The 25,792-nt window shown below is 36.3% G+C and overlaps 4 protein-coding genes and 2 long non-coding RNA genes across 12 annotated transcripts; 5 read left to right on the top strand and 1 right to left on the bottom strand.

The window, feature by feature from the left end:
• Positions 1-340: 340 nt before the first annotated feature.
• On the top strand, positions 341-4,234 carry LOC117125792. Of its 2 annotated transcripts, none has more exons than XR_004448188.1 (2): positions 341-1,214; positions 1,286-4,234. It is a non-coding gene; the product is annotated as an uncharacterized LOC117125792 (long non-coding RNA). The 2 variants fall into 2 exon arrangements; XR_004448189.1 differs by having other exon boundaries at positions 1,293-4,234.
• A 2,461-nt stretch (positions 4,235-6,695) lies between these two features.
• On the top strand, positions 6,696-12,260 carry LOC103872089 (ARF guanine-nucleotide exchange factor GNOM). Its single transcript, XM_009150431.3, has 3 exons — positions 6,696-6,866; positions 7,321-8,116; positions 8,456-12,260. Exons 2-3 carry the CDS (start codon positions 7,379-7,381, stop codon positions 12,062-12,064), a joined length of 4,347 nt encoding a protein of 1,448 aa, XP_009148679.1. The 5' UTR covers positions 6,696-6,866; positions 7,321-7,378; the 3' UTR covers positions 12,065-12,260.
• A 92-nt stretch (positions 12,261-12,352) lies between these two features.
• Positions 12,353-13,899, top strand: LOC103872092. The gene is made up of 5 exons (XM_009150432.3): positions 12,353-12,830; positions 13,089-13,188; positions 13,281-13,398; positions 13,475-13,570; positions 13,663-13,899. Exons 1-5 carry the CDS (start codon positions 12,470-12,472, stop codon positions 13,798-13,800), a joined length of 813 nt encoding a protein of 270 aa, XP_009148680.1. The 5' UTR covers positions 12,353-12,469; the 3' UTR covers positions 13,801-13,899.
• Positions 13,900-14,087: 188 nt separating this feature from the next.
• On the bottom strand, positions 14,088-15,298 carry LOC103872090. The gene is made up of 2 exons (XR_633629.3): positions 15,084-15,298; positions 14,088-14,270 (listed from the first exon to the last, which is right to left on the bottom strand). It is a non-coding gene; the product is annotated as an uncharacterized LOC103872090 (long non-coding RNA).
• On the top strand, positions 15,016-19,041 carry LOC103872093 (integrin-linked protein kinase 1). 2 transcript variants are annotated; one of them, XR_004448187.1, is made up of 12 exons: positions 15,016-15,589; positions 15,689-15,763; positions 15,908-16,024; positions 16,122-16,216; positions 16,309-16,429; positions 16,499-16,578; positions 16,676-16,735; positions 16,818-16,939; positions 17,010-17,095; positions 17,178-17,293; positions 17,372-17,625; positions 19,014-19,041. XR_004448187.1 is itself a non-coding variant. In XM_018659852.2 (11 exons), exons 1-11 carry the CDS (start codon positions 15,284-15,286, stop codon positions 17,496-17,498), a joined length of 1,305 nt encoding a protein of 434 aa, XP_018515368.2. In that variant the 5' UTR covers positions 15,016-15,283; the 3' UTR covers positions 17,499-17,638. The 2 variants fall into 2 exon arrangements, 1 of the variants encoding a protein (XP_018515368.2); XM_018659852.2 differs by lacking the exon at positions 19,014-19,041 and having other exon boundaries at positions 17,372-17,638.
• A 2,820-nt stretch (positions 19,042-21,861) lies between these two features.
• Positions 21,862-24,461, top strand: LOC103872094 (rhamnogalacturonan I rhamnosyltransferase 1). 5 transcript variants are annotated; one of them, XR_633630.2, is made up of 5 exons: positions 21,863-22,098; positions 22,175-22,263; positions 22,340-22,435; positions 22,525-22,724; positions 22,817-24,461. XR_633630.2 is itself a non-coding variant. In XM_033273879.1 (2 exons), the coding sequence occupies exons 1-2, from the start codon at positions 22,390-22,392 to the stop codon at positions 22,881-22,883; spliced, it is 402 nt and encodes a 133-aa protein (XP_033129770.1). In that variant the 5' UTR covers positions 21,867-22,389; the 3' UTR covers positions 22,884-24,461. The 5 variants fall into 5 exon arrangements, 1 of the variants encoding a protein (XP_033129770.1); XR_633631.2 differs by having other exon boundaries at positions 21,877-22,098; positions 22,340-22,724; positions 22,817-22,981; positions 23,063-24,461; XR_004448723.1 differs by having other exon boundaries at positions 21,862-22,098; positions 22,337-22,724.
• The last annotated feature ends 1,331 nt before the right edge of the window (positions 24,462-25,792 follow it).

The following is a 25,792-nucleotide window of genomic DNA, read 5'->3' on the forward strand; positions in this document are numbered from 1 at the left end:
AGCATGAAGAAACGCAACTAACATAAGATGGAATTTCTACAAAAAATATTTTTTTGGTAAAGTCTACAACAATAATTCAAAGCCAAAATAAATCAATTTCTTCCAAGTTTAATAATATTTTTAGACTGCCTTATAGTTTATAACATAAACTATGTTCTTTACCTGGACTATATATATTAAGAAACTGTAGAGCAGAAAAACTGAAGAGTATAATAATAACAAGAAAAACTCGACAGAAGCAAGGCATCCATTTTCTCACCCAAAAAGATACAAAATTAGGTAGATGGGTTAACATGTACATAATGTAATAAGGGTCTCCATTTTAGGTGTGCTTTTTCCAAGCAACCATGTGTTATTTTATCATATGATAAACATTTACATAAATTTTAAATATTACTTTAGGACTGCCGAATTATTTAACATTTTTTTATTGACAACACATTTTTGTATATCCTTATTTTCCTCAAGTCTTAATTACTATTCACTATAAAGTAGAATATCAAATAAGATCCAAAACAAAATGTGAAATATCAAATCAATGAAATATTATTTCAAATTGATAAATTGATTGTTGAAATGCTAGTCACTATATTTATATTAAAAAATTTGTTTTTACCCAATTTTTATAGAATTGCTAGTCCAACTTGCCATATCATTGCAATTGTTTTTGCAAATTTAATATGTTTAACGTATCTAACTAATACTAAAAGGGGAATATGGTGAGTGGAGAGAGTGTCCACATCAGCATAAAAATTCTAACCAATCAGAGAGCATCATTTCATTGGGTCACGTTATTTAACAAAACTTATAAACTATCCATTATCCAACCAATTATACATTCTTTAATCTATATGTTCGGCCCTATAATTAAAATTAAGCCCAAAAAGTTCAGCTATAAGATTGCCAAATCGACCTTTCTCCTCCCTCCCCTTGATCGCCGGTTTCTACCGTCCACAGTTGTTACACACATCTTACTTACTGCTACAATCAATTACTTCCCCAAAGCATTGAATCCTCAACATAATCCCATCGATGTTCTTCTTCCCCTCCCTCTTCTATATAACCTCATGAATCCATTATCCATTCAAGCCACACTTCTCCGCTTTTCAACACAAACAGATCATAACAATGGCTTCCAATCAATGAAGGCAAATCGTCCCTCCCCTAACGTCTGGCTTCTCCTTTAGCTCTATATTACTTTTAGTAACAGCAAGGTAAGTAGGATTAGTGTTTTCTTCCCGTCCTTTAGTTGTCTGGGATTCTAATTTGGGATTTGATTCTGAAGTTAATAGACAGATGGAGCGGTAGAGAGGGTTAACGTCGGCGGAGTCAAGACATGTACCAAAATTATTGCAGGTTGTGCACACGACGAGAAGAGCGAAGACCGGTTCGGAGGGGATTCTGATGTTTTTGACGTCTGTGGCGATCAGAGTGTTTAGAATGTTTAGCTAACAAAAATGAGAATTTTTATTTCAGGTTCTTGCCCCCAGAAACTTATCGGCCAAGCAAAAAACGTATGATTATCGAAGGTTAGCGACTAATGTTCAGTTGGCGTTTATCTTTGATTCATGGTCACTTTGATTATCCTCATCATGTTTGCAATATTAATCAGATGGTTCTCTTTGATTCATCAAGAAACTTTTGAAGTTTTCTTTCAAGTAATATCAGTTGGAGTGCAAGGTGAGAAGAGAACAGATTCTATGTCGTTTCTCATCGCGCAGTTACAAGCCAAGACAGAATGACTGCAAATTGGTAAACTTCTTACTTTTCTTATTACCGATCCATATAGAACCCGTTTGACCATTCGACTTGCTACTTTGTTGATGTGAATACTTAAGGTTGGTCAATTCAGTTATTGTGAGTATTTTTTATATTTGAGAACTTTAGGACTGTTTGTTTCATGTATTTGAGTATCTAAACTCATGTATATATGTATATTTCGTGTGTCTCATACCTGTTTAAACGTTTCTTCACTATCTGTGATGTAACTCTATGTCTCCATCAAATATAGACAAAAAGTATATTGATTCTTAGGATAAAAAGTATTTGTCTTCAGTGCTACGTATCACGGGTGGCCTTCCTGTTTGCTTGGTTTAGTTGTGTAAACGCAAACACGAATCTGTATTGTGATTGTACTAAGATTGGTGGTGATTTTGCAGGCTCCAATTTTGAGCACAAGTTTCTGGATGATACTTTCCGGAAAATCTCTAACAGTATTCAAGGAGTAAACTCTCATGTGGTTCGAGACATTACATCAAAGCCTCCTTCAACGATCGAATGGGAATAAAAGATTTTGATCAGTTAAGGTATTGTATTTTAAAGATTCACTATGGTTTTAAGCTGTGTTTAATGATTCGCTATATGTTATTTTCTTGGATCAGAAAGAATTAGCTCAAGGGTTTGAGAGAGTTAAGTCTCTGGATCTGCATCCTACAGAACCATGGTAATTTTAAGCATTTGATTTTCTCTCATGGCTTAGTTGTAGTGACTGCAGAAAAACTTTGACCATTTGGTATTTGTAATTTTGTGGAGTAGTTTCTATACTTTTACCTTTATTTTCTGTTACGCATGAGCTGATATCACATTATTTTACAGGTTTCGAGCAAGTTCTATTCTGGGATTCTGTGTATTTGTAACTACTAGACACATGTGGGCGAATAATTTTTATTTTTAATCTGTTATCATATGCAGGGTAACCAAACGTGCAGCTGAAATATTATTTTATTTATGTGTTCTACGAGGTTTCACAGACTTATCATAGATTTGTAGGATGCTTTTATGATTCATAGACCTTATCCTAATCCGGATATTGTTTGATAATCCTCAGGTGATTGCAAAGTCATTCGAGGTGACCGATTTACCAAGTATCTCATCTTTCTTTCTTCTGTTTTAGTAATAATGTTATAGTTTTATTTCTTTTTTTTTATGTATGTTTTATTTTTTCATTGATATCACCCAAATAGAGTTTAACATACAGAAGTAATGGCCACATTTTCAAAATTTGTAGGATTTTGATAAATAGTAAATTACTTATGATCATAGCTTTTGTTTTGTTGTGACTGAGACTTCTTTTGTCTGAACCTACGACATGTGGCTTCAAGAACAAAAATACACCAAGTCAAATACTCATAAAACAAAAGAAAACAGAGCAAGTGGATATTTGTTGCTACCGTATAGGAGATCTCCCAATCCCAACTACATACCGCAAAAGAATCATCCCCAAAAACCTAAAATGAAGACATGATCAACTCATCAGTGGTTCTAACAGGTTGGGGAAGAAGAACTGTATTGAGATTTACCTAAAGTGTTTTTCGTTACAAGATGATTTAAGATATCTGACATTCTTAAGAATTATAGGTTCATATAAATGTACGAGGTCTATAAGTTATATGCAGTTTGTACAAACCCAAATTTAATAAATGGGTATAAGTACGAGTCCTATAAATTATATGCAGTTTGTACAAACCTAAAGTAAAAATACATGTTTTCAAATACACTGTTCGATCACATTATTATTTAGGGATAAATATATGTGATGTTTCAAAATATAAATACTGATGTTACTAGGACAATGATAAATTTTACCCGCCCTTTGAAATTCTATCACATATTATATTTTCTTATTAATGTAGTTACAATTATATTTATTTGTGGTGAAATGGATTATTAATGACACTCATTTAGTTTAATGGGTTTAAATAGGTTATGATTTATTAAATGTGATTTAACTTAAAGTTAGTGAAAACCATATTAACTCATTTACATATATATAAATATAATAGAAATATTAAAAATTAAAAATTTCAAATATTTTTCAAAACAATTGTTCGGTTTCCGGTGCGGGTTGAGTTTGATATGAGTATTCAGATATAACACTATAAGAGCCGCTCCAGGATATAGGCCAGGTCTAACAGAGTATGAGAATTTGATTTTTGGGTTGATTCCGAGTCGGTTTTTTGGTATAAATATTCTTGACTAATTTTGTTAGGTAAATATTAAGAAAATATAATATGTTGCAAATTTTAGGAATAAACTTCTAAAATAATTTCTGAAATGCATATGACACAAGTGTATAATTATGCAATATGACATATTTAATATACTTACCAAAAATTATACTAAATTAAATTAATATTAAACATAATAGGGCAATTCTTCTAAATAGACTATTTTCAAGTTTTTATTACAAAAATAGACCACTAGAAGGAAAATGACCAAAATATTTCATTTAATAGGTAAAAAGATCCTAATACTCTAGATATATATATAAAACAAAAATTAATAATTTTTTTATAGTTTTAGATTATATGTGTTCAAATTCGAACTTTTTATAATTTTTTTTTTATAATTTTTTTTCAAATTTTCGTTTTGTAATCCGAAAATACTTTTTGAAACTATTTTCAAAAATTTTATTTTCAAATTTTTAATATTTATTTTTTATTTTATAAAATTTTAAATCTCAATCTCAAATCTCCACCCCTTAAATCTAAACCCTAAGGTTTAGATTAGTTAACCCTAGGGGTATAAGTGTATATTTACCTCTTTCATGAAACATTTTGGTCATTTTGATCCTTAGATTCTATATTTGTGACATAAATTTTTTTATTGCTATCCTAGGATATTTCCCAACATAATATGATTACAAAATAACACAAATATAAAAATTAATTTTCTCAAAAAAGTTAAAAACAAAATTCTGATTCAAGATTTAAAGATTTAATTGAGTGAAAATGATTAATTATAAAAACTATTATCATCCAAATATTTATCAAAAATATATTAAAATATTTCTGAAATAAAATACATTTATAACAAATATTAATATATTTATCTGAAATGAAGTTTATTTAACTACTTTAAAAAGGAACAATTTAAAAGCTAAAATCATATGTATATAAATAATAAATGCATCAAAATACAAAATATAGTAAAATTCATCGATTTAGAGAATCAAAATTAAAAATATTTAAGTATTGTCAATTTTTTTAATGAAATTTTTAGTGTAAAGTAATCTAAACTATTTTTAAATATAAAAAATAATGATATAATCCGCGCATAGCGCGGAGAAAAGATCTAGTTAGTGTAATATGAGTATACGTGGGTACTACAAATATAACTGATTTACACTCTCTATTTCATATGTGAGTATATATGATACATGTAAATGTATTATACATATATATATATATATATAATGTATAATTGCATTTAAAGATAAATTTTCACAGAGGGAGCTCTTTGCCAACAATAGTGTTTGAAAGAGGAAAAATGAAACATTAATTGAAAGCTTTGAAGTCCAATTAAGAGGTTTGAACAGCTGCAAGTATGGTTGGTAGACTCTTCAGAACACCGATCAAAATGTATACACTAACATGATGTCACCGAAATTAAATTTCTTATATTATGAATAGCTTTCGAGTTGGAGCCATAATGTCTACTTAAACCACTGGAATAAAAACTTTATTTGATGACAACTCGAATTCCTTTTCTCGTTAAAGTTGATATACATTAACTATACCAAACGAATGTACACTAACTTCAAATATACTAGTTTAGTTTATTATTCTATTAAAAGAAAAACTAGACGGAAATAGAACCAAAGTTCATTCATATATATAATTAACATGATCCCTAAATACTATCTAGTGGTTATTTATAACTAGAATACACACGATTAATCTACATGTAAATTTGAACAGTTCTTATAACAGAAACTGGTGCAGTTTACGTGGATACCAAATATATCACACAAGTTAATATATATGAAATCCAAGAAGCAGATTCCAACCAAATACTTGAACGTGTGTAGACCTTAGCAAACATTGCCAACTGGAAACGCCATAGTCTATAGTATTATTTAAATTTTAATATACCTATAAATCTAGGGGTGGATGTACAATGAATATTTGTTTGGTATTCAATTTCATTTTCAGATACCAAATACCTGGATGTATATCAATTGAAAAAACAAAAGTCTCTTACATGATCACTAATTAATCACACAAAAATACCTAACTGCTTTCGTCCACAAGTCATGTATCTAGTAGCTACGTATTTAGATATTTATGTCACGAATATAATGTATCACCACCATGATTGGTAACATAGCATACTATATTTTATTAAATGGTTGTTCAAATCTTTTTTGACACTGATTAAACATGAAAGAGACATGTCCTTCGGGTGCAAGAGTACCTAATTAGACAAAGCAAGAAGTCATAATATCTTATGATTATAAATGTGGAGCTATAAAAAAGTTCATTGTATATTATTTCCTTACATAGTTTATGTAGGACAACATCATATTAATTAAGATTTAATCACTTTTGGGTTATAAAATTCTGAAAAAAAAGTATTGTCTCCCACTATCCGGAGGCGCAAAGGCAACCACCTCAACAACATCAAAGAAATAGAACCATTCAACTGTTCTCCGGCATATATATAAAAACTATACTAGTGTTACATTTCTAATATGATTTTATGAAATGGACAAAAGTGGTTAATACAAAAAACAAAGCAATTTATATAGTTAAGTCCAAAAAGGAGCCGTGCATTTAGGTTGAATAATCAAGACCCACCCACATGAATAAAATCGACATTTAACAATTAGCCTGCTATAGGCCCACTTAAATAATAGCCCATTTACATCGGGTCATGGACTCATGGGTCAAATAAATAATCCGTGGCCATAGAGGGGTGTTTGCGTAAAATCACATGTTTTACTTTACTTATTTCCTTCTCTCTTTCCTCTCGGCCTCTGCTCCCCCGAGATTGTGTCTCTTCTTCCGATCGTGCTTTCCTCAATAGCATTTCTGTTTCTCGGCGTCAGAGCCCCGGCGATAGATCTCTGGATCGCTGCAGAAATAGTAAGTAAAATCTACAGATCTCGCTTCTTCTTCGAATCCTATTGTTTGTATCGTTCCCTCGTCGTGCATTGATAGTCCGTGTTGCTCACTAGAATCTAGAATTGAACTCAGAAGATTCCCCTCTTTGTTTAGAAGTAGATTTCATCTAAGTATCGAACGTAATCTTCGTGTTTTCGATTCGCATTGATGAGGGGTTTTTGCTTACACTCCGAGATTTAGCGCGAGACTTGCGTTCGAGTTCTCTGGCGCTTGATGAGATTTTAAAAATGTGAAGAACTGATAATATAGTTTCAGAATCTTGTTTGGATTCATGATACTGTCACTGGTCAGCTGAATTAATTTTAAGTTAATTTCTGGAATTGTATACTGTGTTCTGTTTATAACAACATTTTTAGTATAAGTCTTCCTTTTTTTTTTTCCAGTAATGATTTGAGTTTATCCTCTATTTGTGAAGGGTTTTTGCGAGGGAGATAGTGAGGAACGAAGTGCATTGGGCTCTGCCAGAAGATTAGATGGGCCGCCTTAAGTTGCATTCTGGAATCAATGCCATTGAGGAAGAGCCTGAGGACTTCGAGAGTAGCGAGTCAAGCAACACAACCACTTTAGCATGCATGATCGATACTGAAGTCGCTGCTGTTTTGGCGGTTATGAGAAGAAATGTAAGATGGGGAGGTCGATACATGTCTGGTGAGGATCAGCTAGAGCATTCGTTGATTCAGTCACTTAAAGCTCTTAGGAAACAGTTGTTCTCGTGGAACCAGCCGTGGCATACGATAAGTCCCATGCTCTATCTTCAGCCCTTTCTAGATGTGATACGGTCGGATGAAACTGGAGCACCGATAACCAGCATTGCTTTGTCATCAGTTTACAAGATCCTAAGTCTGAATGTGATTGATCAGAATACTACAAACATTGAAGACGCTATGCACTTGATAGTTGATTCTGTGACAAGCTGCCGTTTTGAGGTGACGGATCCTGCATCGGAAGAGGTTGTGCTAATGAAGATACTTCAGGTTCTTCTGGCATGTATGAAAAATAGAGCGTCAGTTATGCTGAGCAATCAGCATGTATGCACTGTCCTCAACACTTGTTTTCGTGTTGTCCACCAATCAGGAATGAAAGGTGAGTTATTGCAACGTGTAGCTCGCCACACGATGCATGAACTAGTGAGGTGTATCTTCTCCCATCTCCCAGAAGTTGACAGAACGGAAACCACACTTGCCAACAGATCTGAAATCATCAATCAAGAGGTATGATATTGGGTTCTTGTTATTTCCTTTTTGGTTGTTTTCAAGTCAATGTGGGATACACGTTACTTGTACGATGCTAAGAATGACATGACAATAGCTTGGTTTCTTCAGTACGAAATTACAGAGAATAATAGATATACGTCTGCAAGACTGCAACCTACTTTAGGACTTTAAACTGTTTAGAATCTCATCTTCTTTCCGCATAAATTTATATTTTTCCTAGCGCGAGTCAAAAATCACTACTAGGAAAAGAATTTCCCCAACGGATACTGAATTTTAGGCCTTTTTCTCTTGTTTCATATATATATACGTTAGTGATGTTGTTTTGCATGGTCGCAGAAAGCTGGAGTGGACAATGATTATGCCATTGTGACTAAACCAGTGGAGGATGGAAATGCTAATTCCGAGTATGATACTGAAAATTCTGTGGCAACTTTTGTATCTGGTGCTCAAAGTTTGATGGATGATGGACCGGCTGGGCCTGGAAGCAGAAAGCCGGCTTCTCCATACGATTTGCATATAATGACAGAGCCATACGGAGTTCCTAGTATGGTGGAAATATTTCACTTTTTATGCTCTTTGTTAAATATGGTCGAACATGTTGGGATGGGCGCCCGAGCAAATACCATATCATTTGATGAAGATGTGCCTCTCTTTGCGTTGAACATGATCAACTCAGCCATTGAATTGGGTGGAGCGTCCATCCGCCATCACCCAAGATTGTTAAGCCTAATTCAAGATGAGTTATTTCGTAATCTGATGCAATTCGGCTTGTCAATGAGCCCCCTTATTCTTTCGATGGTTTGCAGCATTGTTCTCAATTTGTATCAACATCTACGTACTGAGCTCAAACTGCAGCTTGAGGCATTCTTTTCCTGTGTAATTCTGAGGCTTGCGCAAGGAAAATACGGGCCCTCGTATCAGCAGCAAGAGGTTGCTATGGAAGCTCTTGTGAACTTCTGTAGGCAGAAGAGTTTTATGGTGGAGATGTATGCCAATCTCGATTGTGATATAACTTGCAGCAACGTGTTTGAGGAGCTATCTAATCTAATATCGAAGAGCACATTTCCTGTGAACAGTCCTTTGTCCGCAATGCACATTCTTGCGCTGGATGGCTTAATTGCTGTTATTCAAGGAATGGCCGAGAGGATCAGTAATGGATTGACTGGTTTAGACTTAGGGCCTGTCCATCTTGATGAGTACACGCCTTTCTGGATGGTTAAGTGTGACAATTACAGTGATCCAAATCACTGGGTTTCATTTGTCCGCAGGAGAAAATATATCAAGAGAAGGTTAATGATTGGAGCAGATCATTTTAACCGGGATCCAAAGAAGGGGTTAGAGTTTCTCCAAGGGACACATCTCTTGCCTGACAAACTTGATCCCCAGAGTGTGGCTTGCTTTTTCAGATATACTGCCGGGCTTGATAAGAACCTTGTGGGTGATTTTCTTGGGAATCACGACGAATTTTGTGTTCAGGTTCTCAATGAGTTTGCTGGGACTTTCGATTTCCAGTACATGAATTTGGATACTGCACTCCGGCTCTTCTTGGAAACTTTCAGGTTGCCCGGAGAATCTCAGAAAATACAGAGGGTTCTTGAAGCGTTCTCTGAGAGATACTATATGCAGTCTCCTGAGATTCTTGCTAACAAGGATGCTGCTCTTGTGTTATCATACTCTATTATCATGCTCAACACTGATCAACACAACGTTCAAGTAAAGAAAAAGATGACAGAAGAGGATTTTATTCGCAACAATAGGCATATCAATGGAGGAAATGATCTCCCTCGAGAATTTTTGTCTGAACTTTACCACTCCATCTGCAACAACGAGATCCGGACTACTCCAGAACAAGGTTCAGGCTTTCCTGAGATGACTCCCAGCCGTTGGATTGATTTGATGCATAAATCCAAGAAAACTGCTCCATATATTTTGGCTGATTCAAGGGCTTATCTTGACCACGATATGTTTGCTATCATGTCTGGTCCAACCATTGCTGCCATATCAGTCGTTTTTGACCATGCAGAACATGAAGACGTTTACCAGACATGCATTGATGGATTCTTGGCTATTGCTAAAATCTCTGCTTGCCATCATCTGGAAGATGTGCTTGATGATCTGGTTGTGTCTCTCTGCAAATTCACAACACTGTTGAATCCATCATCTGCTGATGAACCGGTTCTAGCATTTGGTGATGACCCAAAGGCAAGGATGGCAACCATCACTATATTTACCATTGCAAACAAATATGGAGATTATATTCGTACGGGTTGGAGGAACATATTGGACTGCATCTTACGGCTGCATAAACTTGGACTTCTGCCAGCTCGTGTAGCGACTGATGCAGCTGATGAATCAGAACTTTCATCTGAGCAAGGACAAGGGAAGCCTCTTGCGAATTCCCTATCCTCAGCTCATCTACAAGCAATGGGAACTCCGAGGAGATCTTCCGGGCTGATGGGAAGGTTTAGTCAGCTTCTTTCACTTGATACAGAAGAGCCAAGATCACAGCCTACAGAGCAACAGCTTGCGGCTCATCAGCGAACACTTCAAACAATTCAGAAATGTCACATTGACAGCATATTTACCGAAAGCAAGTTTCTACAAGCTGAGTCTTTGCTGCAGCTTGCGCGTGCTCTCATTTGGGCTGCAGGTAGGCCTCAAAAAGGGAACAGTTCTCCAGAGGATGAGGATACTGCAGTTTTCTGCCTGGAATTGCTAATTGCAATCACTCTTAACAACAGAGACAGGATCGTTCTCCTATGGCAAGGCGTCTATGAACACATAGCTACCATTGCTCAGTCAACGGTGATGCCCTGTAACTTAGTGCATAAAGCTATATTTGGTCTACTTCGGATCTGCCAGAGACTACTTCCTTATAAAGAAAGCCTAGCTGATGAGCTTTTGAGATCTCTTCAGCTTGTGCTGAAACTGGATGCACGTGTTGCCGATGCCTATTGTGAGGATATTGCTCTTGAAGTCAGCCGCCTTGTGAAAGCCAATGCTAATCACATTAGGTCTCAGGCGGGATGGAGAACAATAACATCGTTACTCTCCATTACAGCGAGGCACCCTGAAGCTTCTGAAGCAGGATTTAATGCCGTATCCTTTGTTATGTCTGAAGGAACTCACCTGTATCCAGCCAACTATGTTCTCTGTGTTGATGCTGCAAGACAGTTTGCTGAATCCCGTGTGGGACAATCCGAACGGTCTATCCGCGCCCTCGATCTCATGGGAGATTCACTAGAACATTTGGCTAAATGGGCTCGCACGGCTAAGGAGAACATGGGAGAAGAAGATTTTGCGAAGACTTCACAAGATTTCGGGGAAATGTGGCTAAGGCTTGTTCAAGGACTAAGAAAAGTGTGTTTAGACCAGAGAGAGGATGTCCGAAACCACGCGTTGCAGTCATTACAAAAGTGTTTGGGCGGAGTAGACGGGATCAATCTAGCTCATAGCATGTGGTCTCAGTGCTTTGACAAAGTAATCTTCACCGTTTTAGATGACTTGCTCGAGATCGCTTCTGGGTCACAGAAAGACTACCGGAACATGGAAGGAACGTTGCTGCTGGCAATCAAACTCCTCTCCAAAGTGTTTCTTCAGCTACTCCAAGAACTATCTCAGTTATCAACCTTCTGCAAGCTATGGCTCGGCGTTCTAACCCGGATGGAGAAATACATGAAAGTGAAAGTACGGAGCAAAAAAAGCGACAAGCTTCAAGAAACGGTACCAGAGCTTCTGAAGAACATATTGCTTGTGATGAAGACGAAAGGAGTGCTTTTGCAAAGAAGTGCACTTGGTGGAGATAGCTTATGGGAGTTAACATGGCTTCACGTTAACAACATTGCTCCGTCTATGCGGCTGGAGCTATTCCCTGATCAAGAATCTGCAGAGCCTTGCGATGATGAAAGCAATGGCTTAGCTTCTGCCGAAGCTGGAGCGACATAACTGGTTAGTGGACGACCTCTATAAATGACGATCATTAGGTGAGTTTCTAAAAGTCTTTTGTTTGGAACAACTGTGAAAGTTGAATTCTATTTTGTATAATGTCGCTTATGTTTTTATTTGTAATATATACGTGTTTTCTAATTCAGAGATTTGTATCCATTACACTTTTGTTCTTTATTCGTAAGAGCTACTTCAACAAAGACCCTCTGATTGAAAAAGAAGGTTTTGAACATTTGCTGGACCCCACGGAAGAAAAAAATATCAGCGGAAGCAGCAAAGTTGTTTTATTTTGCTTCCACGAGTTTTTTTAGGTTCGTCTCTTCACGTTGAGTCGTTTACGTCTCCTCCCACTGATTTTCCCGAGAAAATTGAAGGAAAGAAAGAAAGTTGTGTTCATTCAAATCAATGGAGTCGATAGCATCTATTTCTACTTCCATAATACTACCTCCAACAACAACGATCTCCGTTTCAACTTCACGATCAGTATTGATTCCTCTTCCTTCCCACCGCTGTTCTCCCCGGATCTCGATTCCGAGGAGAAGACACTTCTCTAGCTGTAAATCGTCTGCCAGCGGCGGGGGAGGAGGAGGAGGAGGATTAGATAAACAGGGTGGCGATGAAGAGGAAAGGGAGGAAGTGGAGAAGGCGCTTCACTTGGACGGTAGGATCCCTGGGACTTCCGATGAGTTTGTGAGGCAAGTCTCGTCGCGTGCTTACGACATGCGTCGGAAACTAGAGCAGACGTTTGATTCCACCAGCTATGACGGTATACATACTCTCTCTAATCCTTCTTTGAAGTTTGCTCTCTCTGTAGTAGTTTTGTATTAGGAGGAATTGAACATTGTCACTGTATTGATAGATGATTTAGTTAGAGAAGAAGGCTTTTAGCTCAACTATGATGAGCAAAAATTGGTTGCTTTTTTTTTACATTCTCATCATATGAATCATCTCCAAGATTGAAAGCAAATCATTACTTGTTCATCTAAAGTTTTAAACTTGATCTTGTTCCTCTCGACTATCTCAGTGTTGGAGTCTAACCCATGGAGAGGAGACTCAAAGCCGGTTTATGTACTAACACAGAGAGAAAATCAGATCTGCACCATGAAAACTAGAACAACCCACAGGTTCCAAATAATCACTCCACTCAAGCTGTTTTTATAGTTTAGTTTTTTTTTTCCTCACGCTTGCATGACATTTAGCAATTAATGAATGACAGTGAAGTAGAGAAAGAGCTTGGATTGCTGTTCTCTAAAAGGATCAGCAACCAGAAAAAGCAGTCCAGATCCGAGACTAAGTTTGATATGCTCGTAGAAGACGTTCGAGATGGAGTATTGGTAAGCATTCTCAATGAAATCACTTCCAAGACCGTCTGCAAAAAGGTTGATTATGTTTTTTTCTATTTCTCTAAAGGTTTTCGAAGATGTGAATGAGGCTGTTCGATACTGTGATCTTCTACAAGGTGGAGGAAAAGGGTGTGAAGGCGTGGCTGAGATTGAGGCCTCATCTGTAAGATTCAGATATCAAATACTATTATTTTAGACATTGTTTCCTTTAGATTTATACATTTGACAATGATCTGCTTTGTTTTGTCTGAATAGGTTTTTGATCTATGTCGGAAAACAAGGTCTCTGGCGGTTCTATTCCGCCGTGGAAGAACACCACCTACACCGCAGACGCTGGAGCGTAATTTGGGATCCCGTAAGCGTTCTCTTGAGGACTTGAGGGACAATAAATAGCTTGTACATCTTAATTGTACTTACAATTATCCGAAAGAAACTTGTATAAACAAGTGTAATTAATCGTGTATATATAATAGATGTATGTTACTTGTGATGCTTTCTTATTCTTCTCTTTAAGTTGCTCAGTAAAGGCTTTTGAAGTTCATAGTAAGAATCCGGTTTATGACAGTTTGGTTTATGGGTTGATGGTTTCTGTACCGGTTTAAGAATATAGAGGGAGTTGGGCAACTATATTGTGTAACTATTTAATGCGCAGATTTGTTTCATGGCTAGTGGCCAACCAATTTCGAGTAATTTATAGTTGGCCAAACATGTAATGTATTGAATTTTTCAACATGTAAAGTAATGACCTTATTTGGTTGAATAAATGATAAAAGCAGATGTGAAAGGCATAAGCATGTGTATTTATAGCAGTCATGTGATAGATAGATGTGATGCCATGTTATCCGGATCGTTGACTTAGTACCCTACACACACACAGAAAGACCATAACATCGTATTATATGAATTACATAGCTTTTCGATGAGATATAATAACTAAGGGTAAAATCAAAGGTGATCACTTCATCATTTCAGTTTTAAGAGACGGTGACAAAATGAAACAATGTAAGAATTCACATCAGATTTTACCTTTATTCAATACTTTTTTTTTTTGTCAACCACCTTTATTCAATACTAACTAAGTTCATCTCCAAGCTATAGCTATTTCCACATTTATAATAGTATTTAGAGGTAAAATTGCTCCAACCCACTTCTATTTCTTTTTCTATAATAGAGATCTCTATTTTTTCCTCTATTTATAGAGGAAGAAATAACATTCCTCTATTTTTTACTCTACATTTAAAGATTGCTATTTTAGAGGAATATATTGGAACATATTCCATCTCTATTGTAGAGTTCCTCTATTTTAGAGGTGAAAATAACAAAATACATTAGAGATGGTCTAAGAGCAATATTATTGGTGGGATGAAGAAAGAAAAATAGAGTCTCTTGTTTTGTTTTTTTTTTTTTTCTGATTGTTGGAGAGTAAGGGACGTACCTTAATTAGAGGCCTTCCCCTTCTTTTTTTTCTTCGGTTCCCTCCCACACTTTCCCTAAGGGATGAGGGAAAGTTCATAAGGCAAAGTTCTAATTTGTCGGAAATATTAGCAAAAAAAGAAAGAAAAAAAAAGAATCTGGATGCAAGTTAGAATTAATAATTGTTCTTAAGTCAAAATTTTTAAAAATCACAACATGATAATCCCTTGGAATTAGTGAGAGAGAGTAAAAAGTAAACTCACTAAAATAGACGGAGGAAAAAGTCACCAACTTGACGGCTAAGTTAACGGCAGGTGATCTACGTTCACACAAGAGACAGAACCACAAAAGCAGCAAGCTTCATCATCTCCCTCTCTCTGTCCGATCTAATCGATCCCTCAATCACTCAACGAAGTCTCATCTTTCGATCTAATCGACACCCCTTTTCAATAATCTCACCGAGATGAGCTCCGAAGCGTCGGCGGCTGGAGACGGCGGCGAAACGAGCGGCGGGCCAGCACCGGCATACGACAAACAGAAGGAGAAGGCGCGCGTGAGCAGGACGTCTCTGATCCTGTGGCACGCGCACCAGAACGACGCAGCCGCAGTCCGGAAGCTCCTGGAGGAAGATCCGTCTCTGGTTCACGCCAGAGACTACGACAAGCGAACGCCTCTCCACGTGGCGTCGCTTCACGGGTGGATCGACGTCGTCAAATGTCTGATCGAGTTTGGTGCTGATGTCAACGCTCAGGACAGGTGGAAGAACACGGTATGCTCTTTTTTTTTTTAATTTTATTTAATTCGGTTATTTTTTTTATCTCTTTATCATTTTTGATCTGAAACTTTTGTTGTGTGTGTGTTTTGAAAGCCTCTGGCTGATGCAGAAGGTGCTAGGAAGCAGAAAATGATCGAGCTATTGAAATCTCATGGCGGTTTATCTTATGTGAGTTTTTTTTGAATATCAAAGTTATAAACTTTCATTCCTTTAAGGTAGAAAAATTGCTATGGAATATTAAAAGATTATTGCAATAAATTTAGGAACTTTCTCTGTGAAGCAGCCTGCTTTAATGCTTGTGTGCTGACGCAGGGTCAAAACGGAAGTCACTTTGAACCAAAGCCGGTGCCACCACCTATTCCAAAGAAGTGTGACTGGGAGATTGAACCTGCTGAGCTTGATTTCTCTAACGCCGCCATGATTGGGAAGGTTTGTGTATTCTTTTAAAGCCTAAGTTTTGATCTTAGGTGATCCATTGTCTTGAGTTTAGTTGGACTAATTTGGATCTTTGGTGACATTCTGTTAGGGTTCATTTGGTGAGATTGTGAAAGCTTATTGGAGAGGAACACCAGTAGCTGTCAAACGTATTCTTCCTTCTCTTTCAGATGATAGACTTGTTATGTAAGTTCCTTATCTCTTTTGATATTAGCTGATGAGTTTTGGTTTTAGTCTGTCCTAAGATTCTTGTGTGTTTCATACTTGGTGTGATGCAGTCAGGACTTCAGGCATGAGGTTGATTTGCTAGTTAAGCTTCGCCATCCGAATATAGTGCAGTTCTTAGGAGCCGTAACCGAAAGAAAGCCCCTTATGTTAATCACCGAGTACTTACGCGGGGTAAGTTTTTTTATTCACTATCTGCAATGTTTTTCATAAAATGATTTCATCTACTTTTTTTCTTCACAGGGAGATCTTCACCAATACCTCAAGGAGAAGGGCGGTCTTACTCCAGCAACTGCTGTTAACTTTGCCTTGGATATCGCTAGGTACTTTCAATCTTTTAACATTTTGAGATATTTATGTGAAAACTTATACAAGGCCTGACTGAGTGAATTTTTTAAAATTTTAATTGGTTGCTAACAGAGGAATGACATATCTTCACAATGAGCCTAATGTTATCATTCACCGAGATCTTAAACCGAGGTAATCAAACTTGCTTCATATATAGCTCGTTGGTTTTACTTTAAATCTGCTATTTGTTAAAACCGGTTGTTATGTGTTCCAGGAACGTTCTTCTGGTTAATTCGAGTGCAGACCACTTGAAAGTTGGAGATTTTGGGCTTAGTAAGCTCATTAAGGTTCAAAACTCTCATGATGTTTACAAAATGACTGGCGAAACAGGAAGCTGTAAGTGTTGTTCTATAGTCAAATGTCTCTTTTTCGTTTTTGTTTCTAACTTCTCCTCCCCTTTGACCAGACCGGTATATGGCTCCTGAAGTATTCAAGCATAGAAAATACGACAAGAAAGTCGATGTCTTCTCCTTTGCAATGATACTTTACGAGGTACACTAACAATCTTTAACTAAACAGAACCACAGTTAAAGAAAATCTTAAACCTTAATTTGATTAACCACATTGTATGCAGATGCTTGAAGGAGAGCCACCGTTTGCGAACTACGAGCCATATGAAGCAGCGAAACATGTATCAGATGGACACAGACCTACTTTCCGTTCCAAAGGATGCACACCTGATTTAAGAGAGTAAGCAAAAAAACTCCCAAAAGCCCCCTCGGTTTTAGTCTACCGGTAACCTAATAATCAAGTTTCATTGTTTCACAGGTTAATAGTGAAATGCTGGGACGCTGACATGAACCAGAGACCATCGTTTCTGGACATCCTCAAGAGACTTGACAAGATCAAGGAAACTCTTCCATCGGATCACCATTGGGGCTTATTCACTTCATAAATACACAAAACAGCCTCCTGAAAACACATTCTGTTTGCTTATTATTATTATTCTATGTTTAAAGATTGTTTATTCTCATTTGATTCACAGTAAACGACAAAAAGGGTGTGACAAAAAAAAGAAGAAGTTTTTGTTTTTTTTTTGGTAAAATGTTAAAATATTATACCAATTTTCAAATTTGAGACAGAAGTTACAAAGATTACTAGTAGCGGAATACGGAATTAAACTAAACAACAACTACACGGGAAGAAAACAGCCTAAAACCAAAGGCGAACAAAGCGGAGAAGGCAGCTAAGCAGCGAGACGGGCTTGGACCAAAGAGCCGAGCCTAGTCGAGGCAGAGAACCGGGCACCGCGAGCTACCGGAGAGACAGGCGCCCTCAAACCTTGAAACAACGGCTCCTACAGCTTCCGAAAAGACTACCCAAACCTGAAACGCCCAGAGAATCCAAACACGAAGCACACCCAAAACATCCGACAGATAATACCTCCGACGGCACGAGAGAGAACCTCCTAGCGGCGATGTCGTCGTTCGGAAGGACAGCCTGAAGATTGCCGCCTCCAGTCCGCCCCACCGTGACCGTGTGCACCCTTTGAACCGAGAACCCGTATAGAGAAAACAGACCGCCGAGAAACTAACCCTCCGGAAGAAAACCGCAGAAGAACGAGCAGCTCGATTGACTAACTGCCGCACGGCCGAACCAGCAAGGTCCTAACCCAAAGTAAGAGCTAAGAACCCGACCGCATACCTTATTTGAGAGTGAAAAGCCGAGCAGCACCTCGGACACAGCTAGGAGGACACACCGGTAAAACCGGAGCCACTGCAAAGGTCACAGCGAGAAAGAAGAACAGGCTCCCACGCGCCGCCACACGCGCCGCCATGCCTACGCGCTCCCACCGAGAAGCCGGGGTCGGAGACCAACACCGACGACCCGCACGCGTCCACTTGAGATCATAAGTAGAAGGAGGAAACCAGGGACTTGAGACGCGCGAGTACTCAAGCCCAACAAACCACTGACCCGCCGGACTCCACCACCGCGCAACCAACGGAGGAGCACACCAAGTACAGATCGGGATTCACAAGACCGCTACAGACCACCACTCAACCGAGGCTCATCCAAGCGGGAAAACCAGATCTGGCTAGAGCCTCACCCAAGCCGAGAAACCCGAGTCGCGGAGGTGCCGACGCCGTCCTCAAGCGCAGCGACGCTCCACAACCGGACTTCGGAGGCGGGAAGGCTCCAGATCTATACCAGATGAGAGCTTTGACGGACCTCAGCAGCCGTAGAACGTCGAGGACCGACGGAGAGGGAGAGACGGAGAAGCAAGAAAAACGAGAGGCCCGGCGGTCACCTAAGAGGCGCGGTGACCGCCGGAAACGGGAGAGGCGGCGACGGCTGACCTAGAAGAGTAGAGAGAGGTTAGAGAATTTCACCTAATATGCTATTCTTTGCTTAGCGTTTTCTTGTTCTATATCTTTTATTTCTCGTGACTTAATACTTGGGCTCGAAGAAGTTTTTGTTGTTCCATGGATTTGGATTGAGTTTTGCAAGAGATCATATATCAGACAAGATACATGTCTGATTCTGAAAAATCGAGTAACAAGAAGATGCTTTGACAAAATGAATTCAGTTGTGAGTTAAACTAAGAGTCTCTGTCCTCAAGATATATATGGTAATGTGTCTCTAGATGAGTCTCTCTTCTTCTCGAAGAAAGTCTTCAACTGCAAATGCAAATTCTAGAGAATGTTTCAAGATTTCGTTTTACTTCTTTTTTACAATGATGTCTAAACACACACACATGTGTGCATGCATGTTAACCAAAGAAGAGTGTGGATTAAAAGAGATTAAATAAACACTTAATAGAATCGTGATTAGTGGAATAAATAGATGAAATTAAAGAAAGTACGGGTTGGTGAATCCATTGACGAGTGACAACTCTATCAAACAGGCCAAAATGTGTCATCTTCCTTTCCTTATTAGCATATGTGAATATACTTGAAAGTTAGAAATCTTGTAATGAATATATATTTTTATTTCTGTTTTTTTTTTCTCTTCTTTTTATCCGGAAAATAATAAAGAGCTTGTCAGAAAAATTGTTATAATTCTATTGGTCGACTTTTTTGAATTTTATTTTTCATTTATTTTAATCAATCGCTTATGTAGACAAACCCAAAACTATTGTCGATTTCGTTAAGCCCATATATAGCTAGGGGATAATAATTATCGATTTAGTTTAGCCTTGGGCAAGATTTAGAACTAAGACAATTATTAAAAACTTTTCTTATTATTCAAACAGTAAACTTGCGCATGTTGATATCATATTAATTACATTTGGTTAGAAAATATTTTAATGTTTCTAATTAGTAGGGGTGGGCGTTCGGGTATCCGTTCGGATTCGGATCGGGTATTTTGGATTTTCGAGTATTTCGGTATAGAGGTGTATAACCCGTTCGGGTATTTTTGTACTTCGGGTCGGGTTCGGGTATTTTTAGTTCGGATTCGGTTATTTCAGATCGAGTTCAGATATTTAGATTTTGAAAAAAAAAATTAAAATTTTCATTTCTCAAGTTTCTTATATTTAAAAATATAACTTTCAGTTAACTAATTTTTTATTTTTAATAGATTGAATGGTTAATAGATTTGGACATAAAAATTTAAAACTAAAAAGGCATTAATTTAGTTATTTTTTAAAAAAATTTGGATGTAACTTTTTGTTAATTTTTTAAATAAAAAACTTGACATGCATTTTCGGATCGGGTTCGGGTGCCACCCCTACTAATTAGGTTGTTTATTTTTAGTAACTTACCTTTCTAATATGGATTACTTGCGCAAGTTGAAATCATTAAATATGCAAATAACTTATTGAGAAAATTTGTTTTTAATAACTTACCTTTCTAATATGGATTACTTGCGCAAGTTGAAATCATTAAATATGCAAATCACTTATTCACAATATGGATTACTTGCGCAAGTTGAAATCATTAAATATTATCGATTTAGTTTACCCTTGGGCAAAATTTAGAATTAAGACAAATATTAAAAGCTTTCCTTATTATTCTAACGGTAAACTTGCGCATGTTGATATCATATTTATTACATTGCTTACAAAATATTTTAATGTTTCTAATTAGGTTGTTTGTTTTTAATAACTTACCTTTCTAATATGGATTACTTGCGCAAGTTAAAATCATATCATATGCAAATCATTTTTTGACAATACATATTTAATATCTTTCTTTAAACGATTTCATTATTTATTGTGCAAAATATTGTGCGTCATTAATATGAGAAATAAATCGACTGTATATATATGTGAGACACCCAAGGTCTTAAAATGCAAACATTCTATTTTCATTCTTTAAAGTATTATTCACAAATCTCTCCTCTTATACTATTAAGGTATTACGACGATGTTGTTTGTGTGCTAAGAAAAATGTGTTTAGACGCAAAGGCTCCTCATCTTTCATCGACTCTGCCACCCACTTTGCCTTGGAAGTATTATATGCTACTTGATGAATCGACTCTGCCACCCACTTTCATCGACTCTGCCACCCACTTTACCTTGGAAGTATTATAGAAAGATTAATAATATTTTATTTATTACTTTTAGTATTTATAAACTATAAAATACAATGAACGAAATTTTATATAAGATAATTATAATAGTTTTATACTCTACTTGATGAATTATGTTCGAATATAATTATATAATAACTATTTTAAATATTACAAAATCCAAAAATATTTATTAATATTATTTTAAAATTATCGTTGTTTAAAGAATAAATTTATCATAATTTTAAAATAATTTATAAATTGCTTACAAAATGCAAGGCAAAGTTTCACTTTCAAGAGTTAAGTCGAGATCTGGATTAAAAATCCTAATAACAGGTAAAGAAGGGAAGCCGCAGACAAAAATATTGAATGTTGTCTACAAACAAGTTTTTCATAATATTTTGTAGTCACGGTACATAATTTTAATCTACTTTTTGTTTCAAATACAAATTTTAAAATGAATAAACTGTTGCAATTATTTATTTTTTTGTATTTGCTAGATGGGTTGTGATGAGTTAGGAGACCGATGATGGTATGTCAATTTAATATTATTTCATGTTCAATAAAATTTAGAAATTTATAAATCTATCAAATAATGTTAACCCGTCTAATTGCTTACACAATTTATTTAATTTTTTGCAAGTTTCTAATTGAATTTATTTTTTTTATCGAGAAATGTACTTCATAATTTATATTATTTATAGATAATATTTTGATTTTTATTATATATTTTTTAATATGTCTACATAAATGTTTGTTTATTATTTATGGAAAAATAATATTATTCACCTAAAATAAAGAATTACGAAACATATACAATACAATTCTAATTAATGATAATATAAAATCTGTTACTTCTAAAACTATACACTATTTATTCCTCTGAGTCAGTTAATTAGAGAGTTATATTTGTTTCCTTCTTTAATTAGAGTGTTTTGTTTTAAAAATTGATTTTTTTTTTTTTTGTGTTTGCAGGAAATTATACAAGCAATGGTGTTCTATTTGTATCGTGTAACGGTGGACTGAATCAAATGCGATCCGCGGTTTGTTTACTTGCTCTTTTGCTCTCTCTTTAATTTTCGGATTTTGATGTTTTTTTTTTTCTGAATGTTGTTTTAGATTTGTGACATGGTGGCTGTCGCTAGGCTATTGAACCTCACTCTCGTTGTTCCTGAGCTTGACAAGACATCTTTTTGGGCTGATCCTAGGTACTTTGAATAGGAGAGGATCTCTCATGTAGCTCTATAGCAATCTTAATCCATCCCTTTGTTTCGTTTGTAGCAGTGGTTTTGAGGATATTTTTGATGTGAGACACTTTATTGATTCATTAAGAGATGAAGTTCGGATCTTTAGGAGGCTTCCTAAACGGTTTAGCACCAAGTATGGTTACCAAATGTTCCAAATGCCTCCTGTTAGCTGGTCTGACGATAACTATTACTTCAAACAATGGTCTTACTCTCTCACTCCAGAGGCTCAGGTGTCGTGTGAACTTCCAGGGACTTAAGTTCACTCCACAGCTTGAGGCCTTGGGGTCTAAGCTAGTCCGCATGCTACAGCAAAGAGGACCCTTTGTCGCTTTGCATCTGAGATATGAGATGGACATGTTAGCTTTCTCTGGCTGCACTCATGGTTGCGGTGAGGAAGAAGCGGAAGAGCTAAAAAAGATGAGGTTTGGTTTTTGTGACCTGAACTGGTGTTTTGATTATGTCCTTTTTTTTCCGTTTTGTTGTTAACGCATGTGTTCCGTTATGTGTTCTCTAGGTACACATATCCCTGGTGGAGAGAGAAGGAGATAGTCTCAGAGGAGAGGAGGTGGCGTTGGTTCTAAAAGCATTCGGATTCGATAAAAATACACAGATTGCAGCTGGTGAGATTTATGGAAGCGAGCATAGACTGTCCGTTCTAAGAGAAGCATTCCCGAGAATTGTGAGTCTATCCGTCCTGGTTTCCCTAACGAGTGGTCAATCGTTCTTAACAGTTATGCTCTCACATGTGGTTTATATTAAGGATAAATGTCCCACATTGGATATTGGAAGGGATCCTAATCAATATATAAGATAGATGGGTCACTCCACTTAGCACCAATTGGTTTTAGGTTGGAAGCCCATCTAGCTTAACATGGTATCAGAGCCCGATCCACACAGTCCAATCCGATCCATTATCGATCCAGCCCAAAGTCGGCCCATCGATCCTTGCCCGAGCATTTCGAGATTGACGCTCAAAGAACCATCATCTCGAAGGGGCGTATTAGGGATAAATGTCCCACATCGGATATAATTATGGAACTAAGAAGGGTAAAATGATTGAACCTTTTTAAGCTCAGCAAGCTCCTCTTCTGACCTGTACTGGAGACATTTCATGAAGAAGACATTTCATCAACTAAGTTTTGATAATTATAACGAAAGCTATATATTGATGATGGATGATGATCAGACAAGGACAAAACCCACCAGAAGATGGTAGAGTCAGTTGACTCAGGAAGAATATCGATATAAATTCTCCATGCAGAATCTTCATCATACTTCTTTTTGATCAAGAACAGAGCTAATGAACCCATGTTATACATTGTACTATATACTCTTATTTTGTAGACAAATGCTTTCCATTATTTTGATAATTGATTATGGCGTTCAGATAAAATTGAGTCAGTGAATTCACTGTAAATTATAAATTAGTTTTAAAAATATAAATTGGTTTCTGTCAAACTTTCCAGTCAAATTAGTTGCCAATACAGACCCGCAACAGAACACGATGAAGAACTTGTCGAATGATTGACACAAGAAGCCAAAATGTGATTGTGAAAAGCACTCAAATGTTTTACAATTGGTTGATTCATGTAATCTATATCCAACATGGATAACATTTTAATTACTAGACATTGACCCCGAGAGAGCTATAATCAACAGTTAGGACATTTTATTAAGAAGGGATCGTATGTCTCTCGTTCTTATTTTTATCTTTACTTAATGAGATAACTGTTTCCAAAACAAGCTCACACTTACAAACCTCTGACCATTTTCAGACTATTATTTTTTGTCATCTCACATCTGAAGTTTTATGTTTTCATCTTGTTTTCTTCTAAAAACATTCCCTATAAATTAAAGTATTCGACGGCGGTTCTTTCGGGTTGTTCAGCTTTACACCATTTTACTATTTTCTTTGATTTTCTGGCATCTAACACTGTTTGTGGGTTATCTTTGATTATTACTGATTTGAATGTCAAGGAAATATTGGATGAATACTTTTCTATGTTTTGAAACTTGTACTTGTCTATTCGTTTTGCAAGAAATTTTGTTTTTAAACTCCCAAAACAATACTCAGTACGTTTCATTTTATTTATCGTTTTAGTTTTATGCACATAAATTAAGAAAACAATTAATTTGCATATTTTCAAAACAAAATAAAACATTACCGGTACAACTAACCATTTCAACCAATAAAAAAAAAGATTATTATTCATAAATTTTGCATTAAAATTATAAAGCGACACTATTTTAAAACGGAAAGTTTTCTCTACACTGACAATTAAACTGAAACTGGAATATATATTAACAACAACACAAATGAGACCAAATCTACTTTTTCTACGTTTAACATATGTCAAAGGTATAAAGGCAATGTGATTGTTACAGGCTTACAGCTATTGATTAGTTTCTAAGAAGGATATAATTGACTTAGAAATTTAGAAAAACAAGAACATAAATCTTAGCAACAAAAAGAAAAAGACAAGAACAAAAACTCGCAACACATGGTAACTCAGCAATGAGCCAATGAACTAATGCTCTCAAAACAATATCTTTTCCAGCCAACTTTATATAAATAATTGACTTAGACTAATTAAAAGTCAAGAACGAAAATCTAAAAAATATAGCTTGGTGTGCCCGACACTCGCGTGGTAAAAGCCGGGGTAAAAGTGACGACTGAATAATCCGCTCATCCAAATGAAGACTGAGGAGGAAAAAAACACGAAAACCACAAATCCAGCCAATATTATGGGTGATGTGTGGTCGATCGGATCTAGGCAGCTCAGAGATTGGTCAACAGATAGTTGTTGATTAAATAAAGAAACTAATTGTTGATTAGTAAGAACAATTCTGGTATTATGTAACTGGATGCTGAAAAATCTTCATAGTGAAATTAACATAAGCGAAACCCTTTTGTTAAGTGTTTCGTGATGGTCAAAGTGGATGGCTAATAATATAAACTATACATGAAAGCGATTTTTTTTAAAATTATTTCCACATGAAAGCAGATTTGCGAGCATTAACTAAAGAAACTATTTTTTTTTTTTGATGATTTTGAGATTTCAAAACTTTTTAGGTCCAAAGACAACTTCCATGAAGCTTTGCATACGGTTACCCAACTAATCTATCAATATAGCACGGTTAGATGGTTAAAGTGAATCGAACCCGTGGCAGAAGTTGTAGCTGGAGTGCATTTACCACTAGGCCAAATTAATTTGGTCAAAGAAGAAACTAATTATTGCCTCTAGCTAGTATTCTTCTTCATGTTTTTGTTTAGCTAGTATGATTAAACAGAACTATGCTTGTTGTAGGGTCACTACTTACTACTCGTTTAATACTCTGCAAAATCATGAAAGGATTTAATGGTCAATGAAACTCGAATTTGTAACCTTCAAATTCTATGCTAATAGTCTTCATATCCTCGTTAGACCATTCATCTTAAAATGATACTGTTAAACATATCCCACTAATGCTTTTATTTGTAGATTACTTG

Source organism: Brassica rapa, chromosome A06, assembly GCF_000309985.2.
Source record: "Brassica rapa cultivar Chiifu-401-42 chromosome A06, CAAS_Brap_v3.01, whole genome shotgun sequence".
In the NCBI taxonomy this organism is placed as follows: Eukaryota; Viridiplantae; Streptophyta; class Magnoliopsida; order Brassicales; family Brassicaceae; genus Brassica; species Brassica rapa.

Excerpts from the sequence above, each read along its gene's own strand:
- LOC103872094 (XM_033273879.1), top strand. The coding sequence starts at position 22,390 with ATGAAGTTCGGATCTTTAGGAGGCTTCCTAAACGGTTTAGCACCAAGT. Across the intron at positions 22,725-22,816 it reads GAAGAGCTAAAAAAGATGAG|GTACACATATCCCTGGTGGA; the intron begins GTTTGGTTTTTG and ends TGTGTTCTCTAG.
- LOC103872092 (XM_009150432.3), top strand. The coding sequence starts at position 12,470 with ATGGAGTCGATAGCATCTATTTCTACTTCCATAATACTACCTCCAACA. Across the intron at positions 12,831-13,088 it reads TGATTCCACCAGCTATGACG|TGTTGGAGTCTAACCCATGG; the intron begins GTATACATACTC and ends CGACTATCTCAG. Across the intron at positions 13,189-13,280 it reads AAAACTAGAACAACCCACAG|TGAAGTAGAGAAAGAGCTTG; the intron begins GTTCCAAATAAT and ends AATGAATGACAG.
- LOC103872089 (XM_009150431.3), top strand. The coding sequence starts at position 7,379 with ATGGGCCGCCTTAAGTTGCATTCTGGAATCAATGCCATTGAGGAAGAG. Across the intron at positions 8,117-8,455 it reads CTGAAATCATCAATCAAGAG|AAAGCTGGAGTGGACAATGA; the intron begins GTATGATATTGG and ends GCATGGTCGCAG.
- LOC103872093 (XM_018659852.2), top strand. The coding sequence starts at position 15,284 with ATGAGCTCCGAAGCGTCGGCGGCTGGAGACGGCGGCGAAACGAGCGGC. Across the intron at positions 15,764-15,907 it reads CTCATGGCGGTTTATCTTAT|GGTCAAAACGGAAGTCACTT; the intron begins GTGAGTTTTTTT and ends GTGCTGACGCAG. Across the intron at positions 16,579-16,675 it reads TTTGCCTTGGATATCGCTAG|AGGAATGACATATCTTCACA; the intron begins GTACTTTCAATC and ends GGTTGCTAACAG.